The sequence below is a fragment of the Zingiber officinale genome, chromosome 7B (assembly GCF_018446385.1).
Source record: "Zingiber officinale cultivar Zhangliang chromosome 7B, Zo_v1.1, whole genome shotgun sequence".
Lineage (NCBI taxonomy): Eukaryota > Viridiplantae > Streptophyta > Magnoliopsida > Zingiberales > Zingiberaceae > Zingiber > Zingiber officinale.
Window position 1 is genome coordinate 92,914,195 of NC_055999.1, and position 15,213 is coordinate 92,929,407.

Consider the following 15,213-nt stretch of genomic DNA (forward strand, 5'->3'; position numbering starts at 1 on the left):
TTAAATATTAGATTTCTATAAAAGGTTTTGTCTAGTCGGTGGTGGTTGCTCCCATATCCAAGAAGGCCATGTGCCTCGCCACGTCAGTACTGGGAACCAATTATGGAAATTAATATTTAATGGAATTAATAACTTAAGGCGGTTTGGGTCGAACGTGTTAAGTTCCGCAGGAGATCCAAGTCAAAACCTAAAAGAACAAATAGATTAAGTTTTGGATCAAACGTGGTAAGTTCCGCAGGCGATCCAAAACTTAATTTAAAAGAACACATGGTAGCTAGGAAAAGGTTCAGACCTTTGTACAAAATTTTTGTACAGTGGAACCTCTAGGTTTTCCGAGTAGCAACCGACACTTATATCACTGAAGACCACATAGATAATAGACGATCCAATGTCAAGCAGTGTGATCCCCAACGAGTGTCTCCTAGCCTTACTAAATTAGTTTCTTGATTTTTGCCACTGCTCGTACTAATGTCTCCACCCTCCAACATTGCAACAATCCTATCATGTTCAATTTGCCTAAGTTGATATCTCCTTTTACATGATGCTCCCGTTGTATTGACAATCATAGTGGCATAGTTAAAAAATCACTCGCATTGAGAATACTCTTGGCAACAACAACAATAACTAACTGTAATTGATGAGAAAAACAATGAATATACCTTGCATATGGATTTTCTTGCAAAATGAGAAATTTCAACCCATTGAATTCACCCCACATATTTAAAGCTCTATCATATCCTTGACCTCTCAGTCTAGATAATGATAATCCATGTTTAACAAATAAAACATCAATAGCATCCTTCAAAGAACAAGAGCTAGTGTCAGATACATGTACAATTGCAACGAATCGTTCAATCACCTGTCCTCTTTTTTTCACATATCTCAAAACAACTCCTATTTACTCCTTCACTGAAATGTCTCGAGATTCATCAATCATTAAGGAGAAAACATTGTTTCCAATATCTTTGATTATGGAAAGTGTGATCTCAGAGGCACAAGCACGCGTAAAGTCTTTTTGAATTGCTGGAGAAATCATTTGATTGTTTCCGGGAGCATTTTGATTAACAACCTTTGAAACTTCCTCATTTCGTTGACTGTACCATTGAAGCAATTCAAGACAGTTTCCTCTATTTAAAGAATTACTTGACTCATCATGTCCACTGAAAGACAGACCCTGCTTCAAAAGAAATCGCATAACATCCAACATTGCTGTTAAACGAGTGCGATAAGAAACCTCTATATCTCACTCATGTGCTGGTAATATATTTGAAACACTATGTCTTTGATCTTGAAAATATTCAAACTGTACTCTAGCATGATTGTGACAACTATCTACGGCACCATTATGCAAATTAAATCTTTCTAAAGTATTTTTCCAATTAATGAATCCCGTTTTTACAAAGGCATCCTCTTTATATCGACCTCCTTTATTTGATGGTTTAAAAAGATAACACCATAAGCAAAATGCCACATCTTTTGATATGCTATATTGTAGTCATGTATATATTTTATACCAACTATCTTGGAAACTCCTTTCTTGATTACCAAAAGTTCTTTTTGGATACATATGCCCAATTAGTTGGCAGGGCCCCTAGTCAAGTACTCTCTTCGAACTTGATCTCGAATAGAAATATCAAACTCTTCAATTGATTTTCGTAATCCAGTGTCACTAACAATATCATTTAAATCTAATTCCACATGAGATTGAATTTCCACAACTTCACTAATATTAGGTTCATTGGAAGAACCCTCACAAAAACGTTTAGATTTAAAAAAACTCTTCATAATCTACATAAATAAATAAATAATTAAAAATAAAGTCATGTATATGATGTAATTAAATTAATATTCACCAATCACAATTAATTTAAACCCTAAACCCCTAATTTAAATTGAAATTAAAACGTAAAAAAAAAGAAATAAGAATGGTAAAAAAATTAACCTTGAATTATATGAATGACTTGAGCAGTGGTTGCCTAGTAGATAGGGGTTTCCCAATAAGACAATGACTCTGCAAAACAAGTGAGAAACAACACAATGAGTTTACTATTTACCTCGAATAACATTGTGCCACTGAATACTATTAATTTTCATATTTGGTAATGATAGTCAATAGAACAATTTAAAATAGAAGAGATTTTGAGAACAAAGTCACACACAATCCAATAAATGAATCAACAAAAGAAAAAAAAATAGTAGAGAAAAACACAAGAGAGGGAGGCAGTGGACCTAGTGGGCGGTTGTTGCAGTCGGCGGGCGACGGACCGAAGAGCGGCAAACTGGTCAGCGGCGGATTGGCAAATAGCGGAATCAACACAAGAAAAAAAAAACAAAACTAGAGAAAAAAAACAGAGAGGAAGGCGGTGGACCTAGTGGGCGGCTGCTGTAGTCGGCGGGTGGTGGGCGGCGGACCGACGGGCCCAGGGGCCAGGATTGGCCGGCGGCGGACTAGTGGGTGGCGGACTGGCAGACACTAGAATCAACACCAGAAAAAAAAAGTATAGAAAAAACAAGGAGGCAGCGAACCTAGTGGCCAGCTGGTGTAGGTGCAGCGGAGGCCGGCAAGAGGGGGGTGAATTGCTTCTGAAAACAAAAATAAACTATACCCTCCTTGGATTTCAACTCAGAAATAAAATGAGCAGTAAAAATAACTAGCAACTATATAAAAAGACAGAAATAAAATGGGAGACCGAAGTTTAACCTGGTTACAACCAAGAAGGTTGTTAATCCAGGACAATCGAAGATCGCACTAGTAGAGTCTCCTTCACTGTAGGCGGAGCAGCCTTTTTACACACTTAATGAACTCACAAGTTGCTAGGAATTGAAAGCTTGAATGAATGATTAATTCCTAGGTCCAAGGGTCCTTTTATAGCCCCTGAAAAGTCTATCCCGAAGCTCCAAGGCGCCTCCAACAATGGTCCAAGGCGCCTCCAAGCAGGTGTTCAGATAGAACTCTATCCGAAGCCAAACGGTCGATTTGACCAGACTCAAGGCGCCTTAAACAAACCTTGAAGGCGCCTTCAAGGTAGCTTGAAGGCGCCTTAAAGCTCAAGGCGCCTTCAAGCCATAATGAAGGCGCCTTGAGCTGGTTTTCCAGCACAGCTCTCTTTTCCAGCTCCTTTCGTTGGCTTCCGATGCTCCGTTCTTTTGGGTGATTGCGGTCAACCGGAATAGGGCTCACCCGAACCCAATTCCCGGCCTTCTCCTCGAGCAGTCTTCCGTCCCGGCTTAACGTCCCTCGAACGCCGCGCACGCTCTTCACGCCCACCGGAGTACTCTTCCGCAGCTCTCTCGTCCTTCGGACGCACCGAGCCCGTCGGCTCCCTTCCCGTGCCGACCTTCTCGCTAGCTGCGTCTTCCGCTCGACTTCCTGTGCTCCTAAGCTCCTGCACACTCAGACACAGGGATCAAACACAGCAGGACCTAACCAACTTGGTTGATCACATCAAAACTACCACGGGGTTTAACAATCTCCCCCTTTTTGATGTGCATCAACTCAAGTTTAAGTTAGGGTAAAAACAGACACAAAAAGTAATTTTAAAGTAAAATTACTAAACTAGCATGTTTAAGCATAATTTTTTTTTGCAATAAATAAAATTGCAACACATATTAGAAAAATAAAAATTTTTAAACTTTCTAACTCCCCCCTTTAACTTGTAACCTTTCTCATATTAGAAAAATATTAAAACTTTTTAACTCCCTCTTAACTTGTAACCTTTCTCTCCCCCTTTGATCACAGCAAAAAAGGGGTTCCAATAAGAGAATATTAAGCAAATTATTAATTCTGAGCAAAAATGAATTTTTAGAAAAAATTTCTAGGTTAAATTGAATTTTCAGAAAGCTTTTCTAAGCAAAAATGATTTTTTAGAGTTTTATAAAAAAATTTCTAAGTTAAGCTGAATTTTCAGAGAAAAAATTTCTAAGTCAATTAATTGAGTTATTTAGAATTTCTCCAGGAAAAAATTTCTAACTAAACAAAATTTTCTAAGTTAGAATTTTCAACAAAAAGTTTCTAAGTAAAAAAATATTTGATAAACTTTCAAAGCATTTTTTAATTCTAGTTTTTAATGCTTTTTCAGAAAGTTAATTAAACATTTTCTTTCAATATTTTAGCTTCCAGGTCGTGGCGAGTCACTAGGCCTTCTTGGTTATTGGAGCAACAACCACTTCCTTAGACAAAGCTTCCATAAAGAATTTCAATGTTTAATTTTCTCACTGTAAGCTTTTAACTAAAAGAGAAATTTAAACTAGCAGTGATTTTGGAACCCAATAAAGGTTCCTTCATACAGGGTTGGTCAAAAACTTAGGGGGTACATGATTTTTGGGCACATTTCTAAGTTGACCCTGGTGTTTTCTAATGTACCAATTTAATTTTCCATAAGTTCTTAATTTTGATTTAGGAAATTTATTTAAGCATGCATCATATTTCAATTTTTCAAATTCTAATTTTAATTTATCATTTTCTGATTTTATACTATCGTACATCTCAAGTGGACATGTTTTTGCTAATTTCACTTTCAATTCTTTATTTTCTTTTTCTAATTCGAATAAGTCTTTAGAAAGCGATTTAATAAATTGAAAAGACTGAGACGGGGTTAGATTGCGTACTTTACTTACCTGAACTGGTAACGCTCCCCCTTCACTGCTGCTTTCTTCTTCTGATGTTCCTCCCCCTTCATCGATGCTCATCTCTGAGCTTGAATCTTCTTCCGGTTGATGGTTCGCCATTAGCGCTAACCCCGAGAATTCTTCGATGTCCGACTCAGAGGATGACGAATCTGACCAAGTAGCCTTCAGGTTCTTATGCTTAGAGGGTTTTGGTTTCTTGTATTTTGACTTTTCCTTTTCTTTTTGCTTGCTCTTCAATTTCGGGCAGTCATCCTTGATGTGCCCTTCTTCGTTGCAGTTGTAGCAACGAATCGTTCTTCTTTTTCTCTCATGCCTCTGCGATCTAAATTTGTTAGACTTAAAATTTTTATTGAAGCATCTTACCAGTAGTGCTGCTTCTGATTCGTCGACTGAGGCTTCAGAGTCAGAACTGTTCTTTTTTGCCTTTAAGGCAATGTTCTGACTGGTCTTCTCTACTCCATTGGGCTTTGAAACTCGAGATTCGTGAAGTTCAAAAGTAGAAAATAACTGTTCTAAAGTACTTACCTCGAAATCCTTAGAGATGTAGTACGCATCTACTAAGGAGGCCCACTCTGGAGTTCTAGGGAAGGCGTTGAGCGCGTATCGGATTGAGTCCCGGTTCGTGACTTCTTCTCCAAGATTGGTTAGTTGCGTGATCAGCTCTTTGATCCTTGCTTGGAGTTGCACTACCTTCTCGCCTTGGTTCATCCGGAGGTTCGTCAACTGGGTCCGAAGGATGTTGTGCCTGGCTAGCTTCGCTTCGGAGGTACCTTCGTGAAGCTCCAGGAATTTCTCCCAGAGATCTTTCGCGGAGTCGTAGCTTCCGATCCGATTTACCCCCTGAGGTGGCAGTACACTGAGTAGATGGAACTCAGCCTTTCCGTTGGCAACGAAATCGGCTTGCTCCTTCTTGCTCCATGTGTTTTCTTCTTTGTCTTTCGGTGCTGCAAAACCATATTTCATTGTAATAAGAATATCAAAATCTGTTTTAAAAAATACCTCCATTTTGCGCTTCCATGTGACGAAGTCTCCGTCGAACTTTGGGGGATGAATGTTCGCTCCGGCCATCGTCTTGATCGTAGTACTTCAGTTGGCGGTTAGTCCTTCTGAGGCGATCAGGCTCTGATACCAATTGTAGGTGCAGCGAAGGCCGGCAAGAGAGGGGTGAATTGCTTCTGAAAACAAAAATAAACTATACCCTCCTCAGATTTCAACTCAGAAATAAAATCAGCAGTAAAATAACTAGCAACTATATAAAAAGACAAAAATAAAACGGGAGACAGAAGTTTAACCTGGTTACAACCAAGAAGGTTGTTAATCCAGGATAATCGAAGATCGCACTAGCAGAGTCTCCTTCACTGTAGGCGGAGAAGTCTTTTTACACACTTAATGAACTCACAAGTTGCTAGGAATTGAAAGCTTGAATGAATGATTAATTCCTAGGTCCAGGGGTGTAACGACCCGCCTTCTATTGACTAGGCTGTGAGGCCGATCGCTACATTATACTGTGCTAAATTACTATTACAGAAATCTGGATTGATTAAAATTTTACTAAACTGATTACTGTAAAATCTGAACTTAATATTTTAGGTGTACCTAGGAGTTGTACACATGCTAGGGAAGATAATCTATGCCTCTCGGATGTCCTGCTAGCTGTAATCAGGCATTTCAATCGATCCATGAATCGATTGGGCTGTCGGATCGATCCAGTGATCGATCCAGCTTGATACCGGCACGGAGAAAAACTCTGGATCGGTCGGCTGACCGATCCATAAGCTACATTGCTTCTGTATGCGGCTGGATCGGTCTACCGACCGATCCAGGAGTACACTGATCGGTCGGCTGACCGATCCAGTATCGGTCAGCTGACCGATCCAGTGACACAACCCAATTCTGATCGATCTGTAGATCGATCTGGGTTTCTGATTTCGAACCAGAACCCCTGATTTCAGCACTATTTTGTGCCTCAATCACATTACATGTTCTAAGATGGCTAGGAAACACTCTAACAACCACAACTAACATTCTAACATCATAAAGAACAATGTTCTAAGCATAATAGAGTGCATGGTTAACTAATTCATAGCGATCAACATACTAAAGTGCAAATTGCTAAAACACTAAAAAGTACTAATGTTTAAACAAAGCTTGCTAGAGTTCCCTAAGATCTTCTTTCCAAGTTCCTGCCCACACACATCTTCGTAGCATTGTCCTCCAGCCTCTGCTAGTCCATCTTTCCTTTACCTTTATCTGCAGTATAAGGAAAAGAAAGTATCTATAAGCTTTCGCTTAGTAAGAAACCATCTACCTCACTAAAACATGCATTCGATGCAATATGCTTTTAAAACATGCTGTTTGAAAGTGCACTGATTAGACTAAAACATGACATGTTATCATACATAGAAATCAAAGCTAGTCATGACATACTATCATCTAAACATGTGTAATAAAAGCTGAACATGAACACCAAAACATGACATACAAGGCTAACCATAACTATCATGTGTAACAACAAGGAAAACTGAGCTGAACATGAATTAAACTAGTCTGGAACTGAATTCAAACTCAACTAACATAACTGATCTTTGTGAGTTTTGAAAAACTATAATATAATAGATTAAAATATATAATTATACTGCTAATGGGCCCGGCAACTGTACATGCTATGCGCGCATCCTCAACTAAACCCGGGGTTGCAAATCCCGAATTTAGCAAGGTTTACTAGGTTATCTAAACCTAGGGACCGACTATGGGAGCCCAACCCAATGGATATCTAATCCTGTACAGTGCCACTACTGAAAATAAAATACTGAATCATAGCTAATTAATTTACCTTGCTTCTACTAGGTTATCTGAACCTAGAGGCGATTGTGGGTGCCCACCCATTGGACCGTAGTCCCATATATGCTGTGGCAAGGCTAACTAAACTATTTAAATGCTTCTATTGCATTTACTAAGCTATTAAAATGCCTAAGTTGCATTTTTCTGTGCTAAATAATTTAATCGAACACTTAGTATGCACTAATTCGCATCCTTGTGCCGAAAGTCTACATATTACTAAACTAAAACATGGAATTCACACGGAAGCTACTTATGCTGCAGGTGAGGGGTTTCTTACCTCCTGTTTGGATTTTCTTACGATTCTAATCGCTGGATTTCCGGAGGAGACGATCCTTTCGACGATCTTCTCGCGTCTATGCGTAGGGGAGCGTCCTCGTGTCGAAGTCATCGCCGGAAAGTGTCCTTGGGCCGAACCTCAGCCTTCCTTGTGGTTGGCGCTGAGAGAGGGAGAGGAGAAGTGGGCGGCGGAATTAGGTTGGGGTGGAGAAAGCTACGATCCAAGAAAATAACTCTTCACCTAATTATTTCCTATTTATATTAAGTGATAATTCCGGCCCAACTCCAACTTAAATAAAATTGTTTCCCTTTCCTTTCAGCACGGCCCTGCTGGGTTCAACTGGTTACTAACATTATCCGTAAACCGTAGGTCTCGGGTTCAATTCCCGCTTAGGCTGTTTTCGTTTTCTATTTGTTTTTGCTACTTCCGTTACTATAAAAATTCTGTAAAAATATCATAAAATTCCAGAAAAATCATAGAATATTTCTAAAATAGTTTTGAGAATTTTCGGGCGTTACAAGGGGTCCTTTTATAGCCCCTGAAAAGTCTATCCCGAAGCTCCAAGGCGCCTCCAACAATGGTCCAAGGCACCTCCAAGCAGGTGTTCGGATAGAACTCTATCCGAAGCCAAACGGTCGATTTGACCAGACTCAAGGCGCCTTAAACAAGCCTTGAAGGCGCCTTAAAGCTCAAGGCCCTTCAAGCCATAATGAAGGGGCCTTGAGTTGGTTTTCCAACACAGCTCTCTTTTCCAGCTCCTTTCGTTGGCTTCCGATGCTCCGTTCTTTTGGGTGATTGCGGCCAACCGGAATAGGGCTCACCCGAACCCAATTCCCGGCCTTCTCCTCGAGCAGCCTTCCATCCCGGCTTAACGTCCCTCGAACGCTGCGCACGCTCTTCACGCCCACCGGAGTACTCTTTTGCAGCTCTCTCGTCCTTCGGACGCACCGAGCCCGTCGGCTCTCTTCCCGTGCCGTCCTTCTCGCTAGTTGCGTCTTCCGCTCGACTTCCTGTGCTCCTAAGCTCCTGCACACTCAGACACAGGGATCAAACACAGCAGGACCTAACCAACTTGGTTGATCACATCAAAACTACCACGGGGTTTAACAGCTGGCGGCTGCCAGCCTGCTGCAGTCGATGGGCGGCGAATCGGCGGGTGGCAGACTGGTTGGTGGCGAACCGACATACAGGTGATAGTGGAATCAACACAAGAAAACAAAATAAAAGTAGAGAAAAAACCAGAGTGGGTCAGAGGTAGGCGGCGGACTGCGGACCTAGTGGTGGGTGGCTTCTGCAGTCAGCGGGCGGCGGATCGGTGGGCAGCGGACCGGCGGGCGGCAGACCGACGGGAGTCGGACTGGTGGGAAGTGGACCGGCGGACAGCGGATGATAGAACACGAACAGTGGACTGCGGAACGAAGCCCCGACTGCTGATTGCTGAGGCGGAGTCACGATTTGCGATTGCGAGGAGGGAGAAAGCGCAATTGACGAACATGAAGGGCAAAAAAACCATATGGATGACCTATTGGGCATTTGGGCTGCAAAAGCGAGACCTTTAAATTTTATTTAATTTTTTTTTTTTTAAAAAAAAAGATGAAAACCTCGCTGCTTCTGTTTTAATCCTGTGGCTGTTGGACGTCGATCACGCCGAAGACCAAACTTCTCTTGCTGGACTCCTCTTTAGCTCTTTTTCCGGCAAATCTTGGCGAGGGCTTCAGCCCTCGCCTATATCCACCCCTGTATATAGGTTGATGATGTGAATAAATATATGAGAAAATACTCTATTTTACTTGTGGATATGTAAGGGTGCAAATCCAGATCCTAATTGCATTGAATTAAGTTGACTTATGTGCGAGTAGCACGACTTGCGTGCGTCGAATGCCTGAACGATCGGGGTAAAATTTGCCTTAGTAAATAAATCAATATTTTATGTAATAGGGTACTAGTAAACAATGGAGAAATAAAAGAGCAATGGAAGAGGTATTTTCTTAATGTAATAGTAAATGATGGAGAAATAAAAGATCGATGAAAATAGAAAATTTTATTATCAATGGAACTTTAGTTCGAGCATTGGAAATCTCATGATAAGTTTATTAGTTTAAATTGTAATATATGTATTGATGATATGAACAAATGTATAGGGAGAAACTTTATCTTATACGTGGATGTGCAGGGGTTACAAATCCAGGATCTAAATTTCACTGAATCAAGTTGACTTGCGTGCGAGCAACATGACCTGTGTGCGTCAAATGGAATGATCGGGGTAAAATTTATTCAAGTCAATGAACCAATATTTTACCATATTTTTTTTACTACTACTCAAATGTAAAATGGATGAATTAATTGAGATTAATTCAATCGCATTGAAACCAATGAGTAATAATGGCTAGCGAGTAAAGATATTAAATGACCTTTATTCGGTCATTTACTATAGTAAAAGGCTAAGGTCCTTTATAAGGATGAAGCTATTAACAGATCAAAATATAAAACTTAGAGGACACTCAAGAAAAATCTTCCACCTTTGTTTCCCCTTCTCTTCCTCTCAGTCGTGTACTCGCTCGGTAAATTTGCTTGTGATTCCATATCTCTTTCTCTCTATTGTGTACTCGCTTGGCAAATTTGCTCATTGATACGACATATAATGGATGTCCCTAGGAATAGGATAGGGTCAATGGTCAAGGTGATGTGACAGTCAGGAGTCAAGAGAAAGTGACAGTTAAGGTCGAAGAGTGCATGTCCCAACGGACCGTAGTCCCCTAAACAAGGCCTAGCTTCCAATCTACTTCTAGCCGGCCCTAGATCCGGTCGGTTCCTCCACGACCCTGTCTCTCACTTCTCATAGGCACGACTCCCAGTCTACTCTTGATAGGCCCCAGATTCGGTCAGCCCCCAAGGCTCAGTTTCTCACTTCTTATGGGCACGACTCCTAGTCTACTCCTAGTTGACCCCAACACTGGTTGGGCCCCAGGGCTCAGCCCCTCACTTCTCATAGGCACGACTCCCAATCTACTCCCAGTCGGCCCAAATGCCAATCGATCCTCCACGTCGGTCGATCCCTCAGGGCTCAGTCCCTCACTTCTTATGGGCACAACTCTCAGTCTACTTTCGGTCAACCCTAACGTTGGTCGGGCCCAAGGGCTCAGTCCCTCACTTTTCATGGGCACGACTCCTAGTCTACTCCTGGTTGGCCCAAGCGCCAATCAATCCCTCACTTCTAATGGGCATAGCTTCCAGTCTACTCCTGGTCGGTCCCAACGTCGGTTGGTCCTCCAGGGTTCAGTCTCTTACTTCTCATGGGCATGACTCTCAGTCTATTCCCTGTCGGCCCAAGTGTCGGTCGGACTATCAGCAGAGAACAACATTGTTAGGGAATCACAACCATCCGTTAGAGAACAATGGTCATGTCAGAGAATATTCTGATACTCTGCTACATACATTCACGACACGGAATCTTCCTTCACCTAATGGAAGTCTGTTGTATATCCCCCCATCACCTGACATACCCTGAGTCTCGACATTCCCTGATGTCTTATTATTGCGTAGGTTATGAGAGGTAGTATAAAAGGGAGGTCTTCTCCGTTGGCATGGACGGATCCAGAAATAAGAGATGGTTATATATATATATATAAATTTTTATGTGTTTAATATCATAACTCAACCCCTAAATCCGAAAGGTAAAATTTAATTGACATAACCAAAAGCTAGAAAAAGAACTAAAGATATACTCCGTACATGATATTGTTTAATGAGATTGTGCATATGAAATTTTGAATTATAAAATTATTTATAATAAAATTTACATCTATATTCTTAACTAAATTATCTCATTTAATATATTGGGTCTATAAAATTGAGTCCATTACATTAGGTGAAATCCTTAATATCATCGATATATACGATGAAGAAATGTGGCAGATCCAAAAGTATACATATAGGCATACTTGGTTGCGTCCATTCGTACATCACATTAATGTTATATAAAATTTGACAGACATAATTAATTAATTAGAAAACTCATTATTCTAGATGACTATGCTACAAACAAATTTATTCATCCAAATTATATTTTTTATTATTTATGTAATAAAATCGTTATATGATTTAGACGTGATAGATTTTTTTTTTTTAAGGAATGATTCACCCCCCCCCCCCCCCCTTTTTGCCATAATTATATTATGTCACTTGATTTGTTTCCATTTGATTAGACGTCATAACAAGCTACCAGGTAAGAAAATGAGTCTCATTTCAACACCTTGATGTGTGAGTCCTCACTATTGGTAATTAATCATAAATTTGGGGTGTGCTATAGCCCACTACAGCTATAACATAGATCCGTCTCTGTCCGTTGGTTAGGTATGCGTACACACAAACATCTACTATAGTTCTACTTTTTCTTGAACTTTTCAGGAAGCTTTTTTTTCTGACTGAGCGTCGGAGGGTCTGTGTCAGGGACCTCTTACCTGATTCTCGCTTTAATGCCCTCGTGGGATCTCTCTGTGGTGTGTGCAAGCCCATGGGTACCATTTTGAACGTCTTCTCCCTGCTCCCCTCAATGATCTAAAAGCCTGCAATGTGTGTTGGGGTCCAGGAGTCCAATCTTCTCTTTGTCAACGCTCTTGTCCTCGTCACCAACCCCTCATTTGACTTAGTTTCTGGACAAGATCACTCGTAATTCCCTATCTCTTCCTCTCTATCATGCACTCGCTCGACAAATTTGGTGGTGATAGCAATTGGGTACATCTCAATTCGCCGTGATCCATCAGTTCTTGGTGACGATCATAGTCTACCGTTGTATCTTAGAAACAAATGATTTGAGAGAATCTTGAACAGTCAAAGGTGGGGCGAATCTGTTTCAATGAAACTATATTGAGTGCATGTCTTGACATCTCCCTCGGCGATCTACTGTTATATCTTAGGAAATAGACGACTCAAGAGAATTTCTAAGAACAACTGAAAGTTCGACAAATTTGTTTCAAGGAAACTGCATTGAGCGCAAGCCTTAACATCTCCCTCGATGATCGACTCCCAACTCAACGACTTTGATTTTCGACTCGACGATCGACTCCCGACTCGATGACTCTGCTTCTTGACTAAGATGAGTACTCAGAGTGTTTGGTTCTCAACTGAGCACTCGGTGTCTTCACTTTGCAACCTCCTTGGGTGACGTGCATTCCAACTCCGTGAGTTCCTTCCCGACTCGAGTAGTTGGTTCCCAACTGAAGGAACCACTAGGTGGCCTCTTTTCTCAACTCGGTGATTTTCATCCTGATTTAGTTGAACACTGCATTGACTCGCTTCCCGACTTGGCACTTGAAGAATTCAGCCAACTTGACTTGTCACTCGGACTCGGTTGGGACTCGGACTCGGCGATACAGAGTAACCATCTTTCAAATAACCTAGCAGCTCGGCCTAACTTTCAAGGTCGATAGTCTGAGATTATCTATTCTGATCATCTTAATGGATAAGTTAAAATTAATTTTATATAATTTTAATTCAGCTAAACACAAACTTAGCTCTGTTACTGCCCTCATCACAGCATTAGGCTATTTCTGCCCTTGAAAAGTCCATCTCTGGCTGCTGCCCAAGCACAAAGTAGTTGATAGTTTGTGATATATCAAAGCTTAATATAATGTTTGTTCATGGAATGAAATAAATAAAGGATGAAATAGTATAATTCCTTTGTTTGGTTTATGGAACAAGAACAGTTCCTACTAGCTTATTCCTACAGTTGATCAAAAAAGGGAACGAGAATTTCTGACAATCAGTATTCCAACAACAAAGGAACAGTTATTTCCTGTGAGAATTCTCACCGTAAGGAATACAGTAGCTATTACTGCGAATTCATAGATGCAGAAGGTTAGCCAAACCATTCAAAGTGTGACGTGAACCAAAGCCTTATGTCTTCTTACAAATAACTTAAACGAGTGTTTATATCATACCGGATTCCACGCCTCGCTGTGGCCTTCATTGATCGCTTTGTCCCTGCCTGACACACATCAATCTGTTAAAGTCGGGGAGGTCACTCTTTATAAGCATTTGACATAGGACAAATTTAATATTAATATTTTAACAACTAAGTGGACGAGTAGAATATTAACCAACTACTTTTAGAGGCTTCATGGCTTTGAAAAATGAGTTTTATAGTGGGATTTTAAAAGTGAATTAGTGGCCTTGGAGTAGAACAAGGAGCATAGAAAACAAACAAGGCTTTGGAGTAGAACATAGCAATTAAGCTCTTCCCCCAATCCATTCAACAAAAAAACGGAGCATAAAAAAAAACAATGACTAAATAGCACATTCCAATTGGTACAGTAATTTACAATCTTAACACGGTGTTCTCATTTGCCGGGAACGAAGTTGGTGGCGTAGGCCCATGCGTTGTTGTTCACTGGGTCGGCCAGGTGGTCGGCCAAGTTCTCCAACGGCCCCTTGCCGGTGACGATGGCTTGCACGAAGAAGCCGAACATGGAGAACATGGCCAGCCGCCCGTTCTTAATCTCTTTCACCTTCAGCTCCGCGAAGGCCTCAGGATCGTCGGCGAGACCAAGAGGGTCGAAGCTCCCTCCGGGGTAGAGTGGGTCGACCACCTCCCCTAGCGGGCCGCCGGCCACACGGTACCCCTCCACGGCGCCCATCAGCACCACTTGGCACGCCCATATGGCCAGGATGCTCTGCGCGTGGATCAGGCTGGGGTTGCCGAGGTAATCGAGTCCGCCCTCGGAGAAGATCTGTGACCCGGCCTTGAACCAAACCGCCTCGCCGAACTTGACGCCGTTGCGGGAGAGGAGCTCAGGGAAGACGCAGCCCAGCGCACCCAGCATGGCCCACCGGCAGTGGATCACCTCCAGCTCCCGGTTCTTGGCGAACGTCTCGGGGTCGGCGGAGAGGCCGGCGGTGTCCCACCCATAGTCGCCGGGGAATTCACCGGTGAGGTAGGATGGGGGCTCGCCAGAGAAGGGGCCAAGATACTTGACGCGGTCGGCGCCGTACCAGGGGCTCCCCGACACCGCTGGCTTGGGTCTGCCGCCGGTCTTCCGCATGGTGAACCGGCCACCGCCGCCAAGGCCGTCGGAGAGTGAGGGGGCGAGCTTGACTGGCTTGCCAACGAAGGACGGGGAGGAGAGCGCCATGGTGGAAGCCATTTAAGCAGATTGATGGAGGAGAGGTGCTCGATCAAGGAAAGGCTTCTGCTGCGTTTGGAATCGGAATGGGAATTGGAACCGGAATTGGGGCGTCGTTTTAAAGCCCGAGGCACCCTGATTTCCGCTTATCTTGTGGAATCTCTATCTTTGCTCTCATTGGATGGTGCTGTTTTGGGTGAGATCTTTGTAGCAAACGTGGAGGAGTGGTAATCCGGGAATCTGAGCCCCAGAGATCGTTCGGGTACTTTGCTATCTTACGTCTTTTGTTGATTGCATTCCCCAAATTTTTGTGGTTTCAAACGCATGCAGATTATTTCCGCATCT

General features: G+C 42.0%; 1 protein-coding gene across 1 annotated transcript; it reads right to left on the reverse strand.

Annotated features, from left to right (window-relative positions):
• Positions 1–13,940: 13,940 nt before the first annotated feature.
• Positions 13,941–14,965, reverse strand: LOC122006290 (chlorophyll a-b binding protein of LHCII type 1). The gene has a single exon (XM_042561741.1). It carries the CDS (start codon positions 14,887–14,889, stop codon positions 14,086–14,088), a length of 804 nt encoding a protein of 267 aa, XP_042417675.1. The 5' UTR covers positions 14,890–14,965; the 3' UTR covers positions 13,941–14,085.
• Positions 14,966–15,213: the final 248 nt, after the last annotated feature.

Bases quoted from the DNA above. Each gene is read 5' to 3' on its own strand.
- LOC122006290 (XM_042561741.1), bottom strand. From the start codon at position 14,889: ATGGCTTCCACCATGGCGCTCTCCTCCCCGTCCTTCGTTGGCAAGCCA.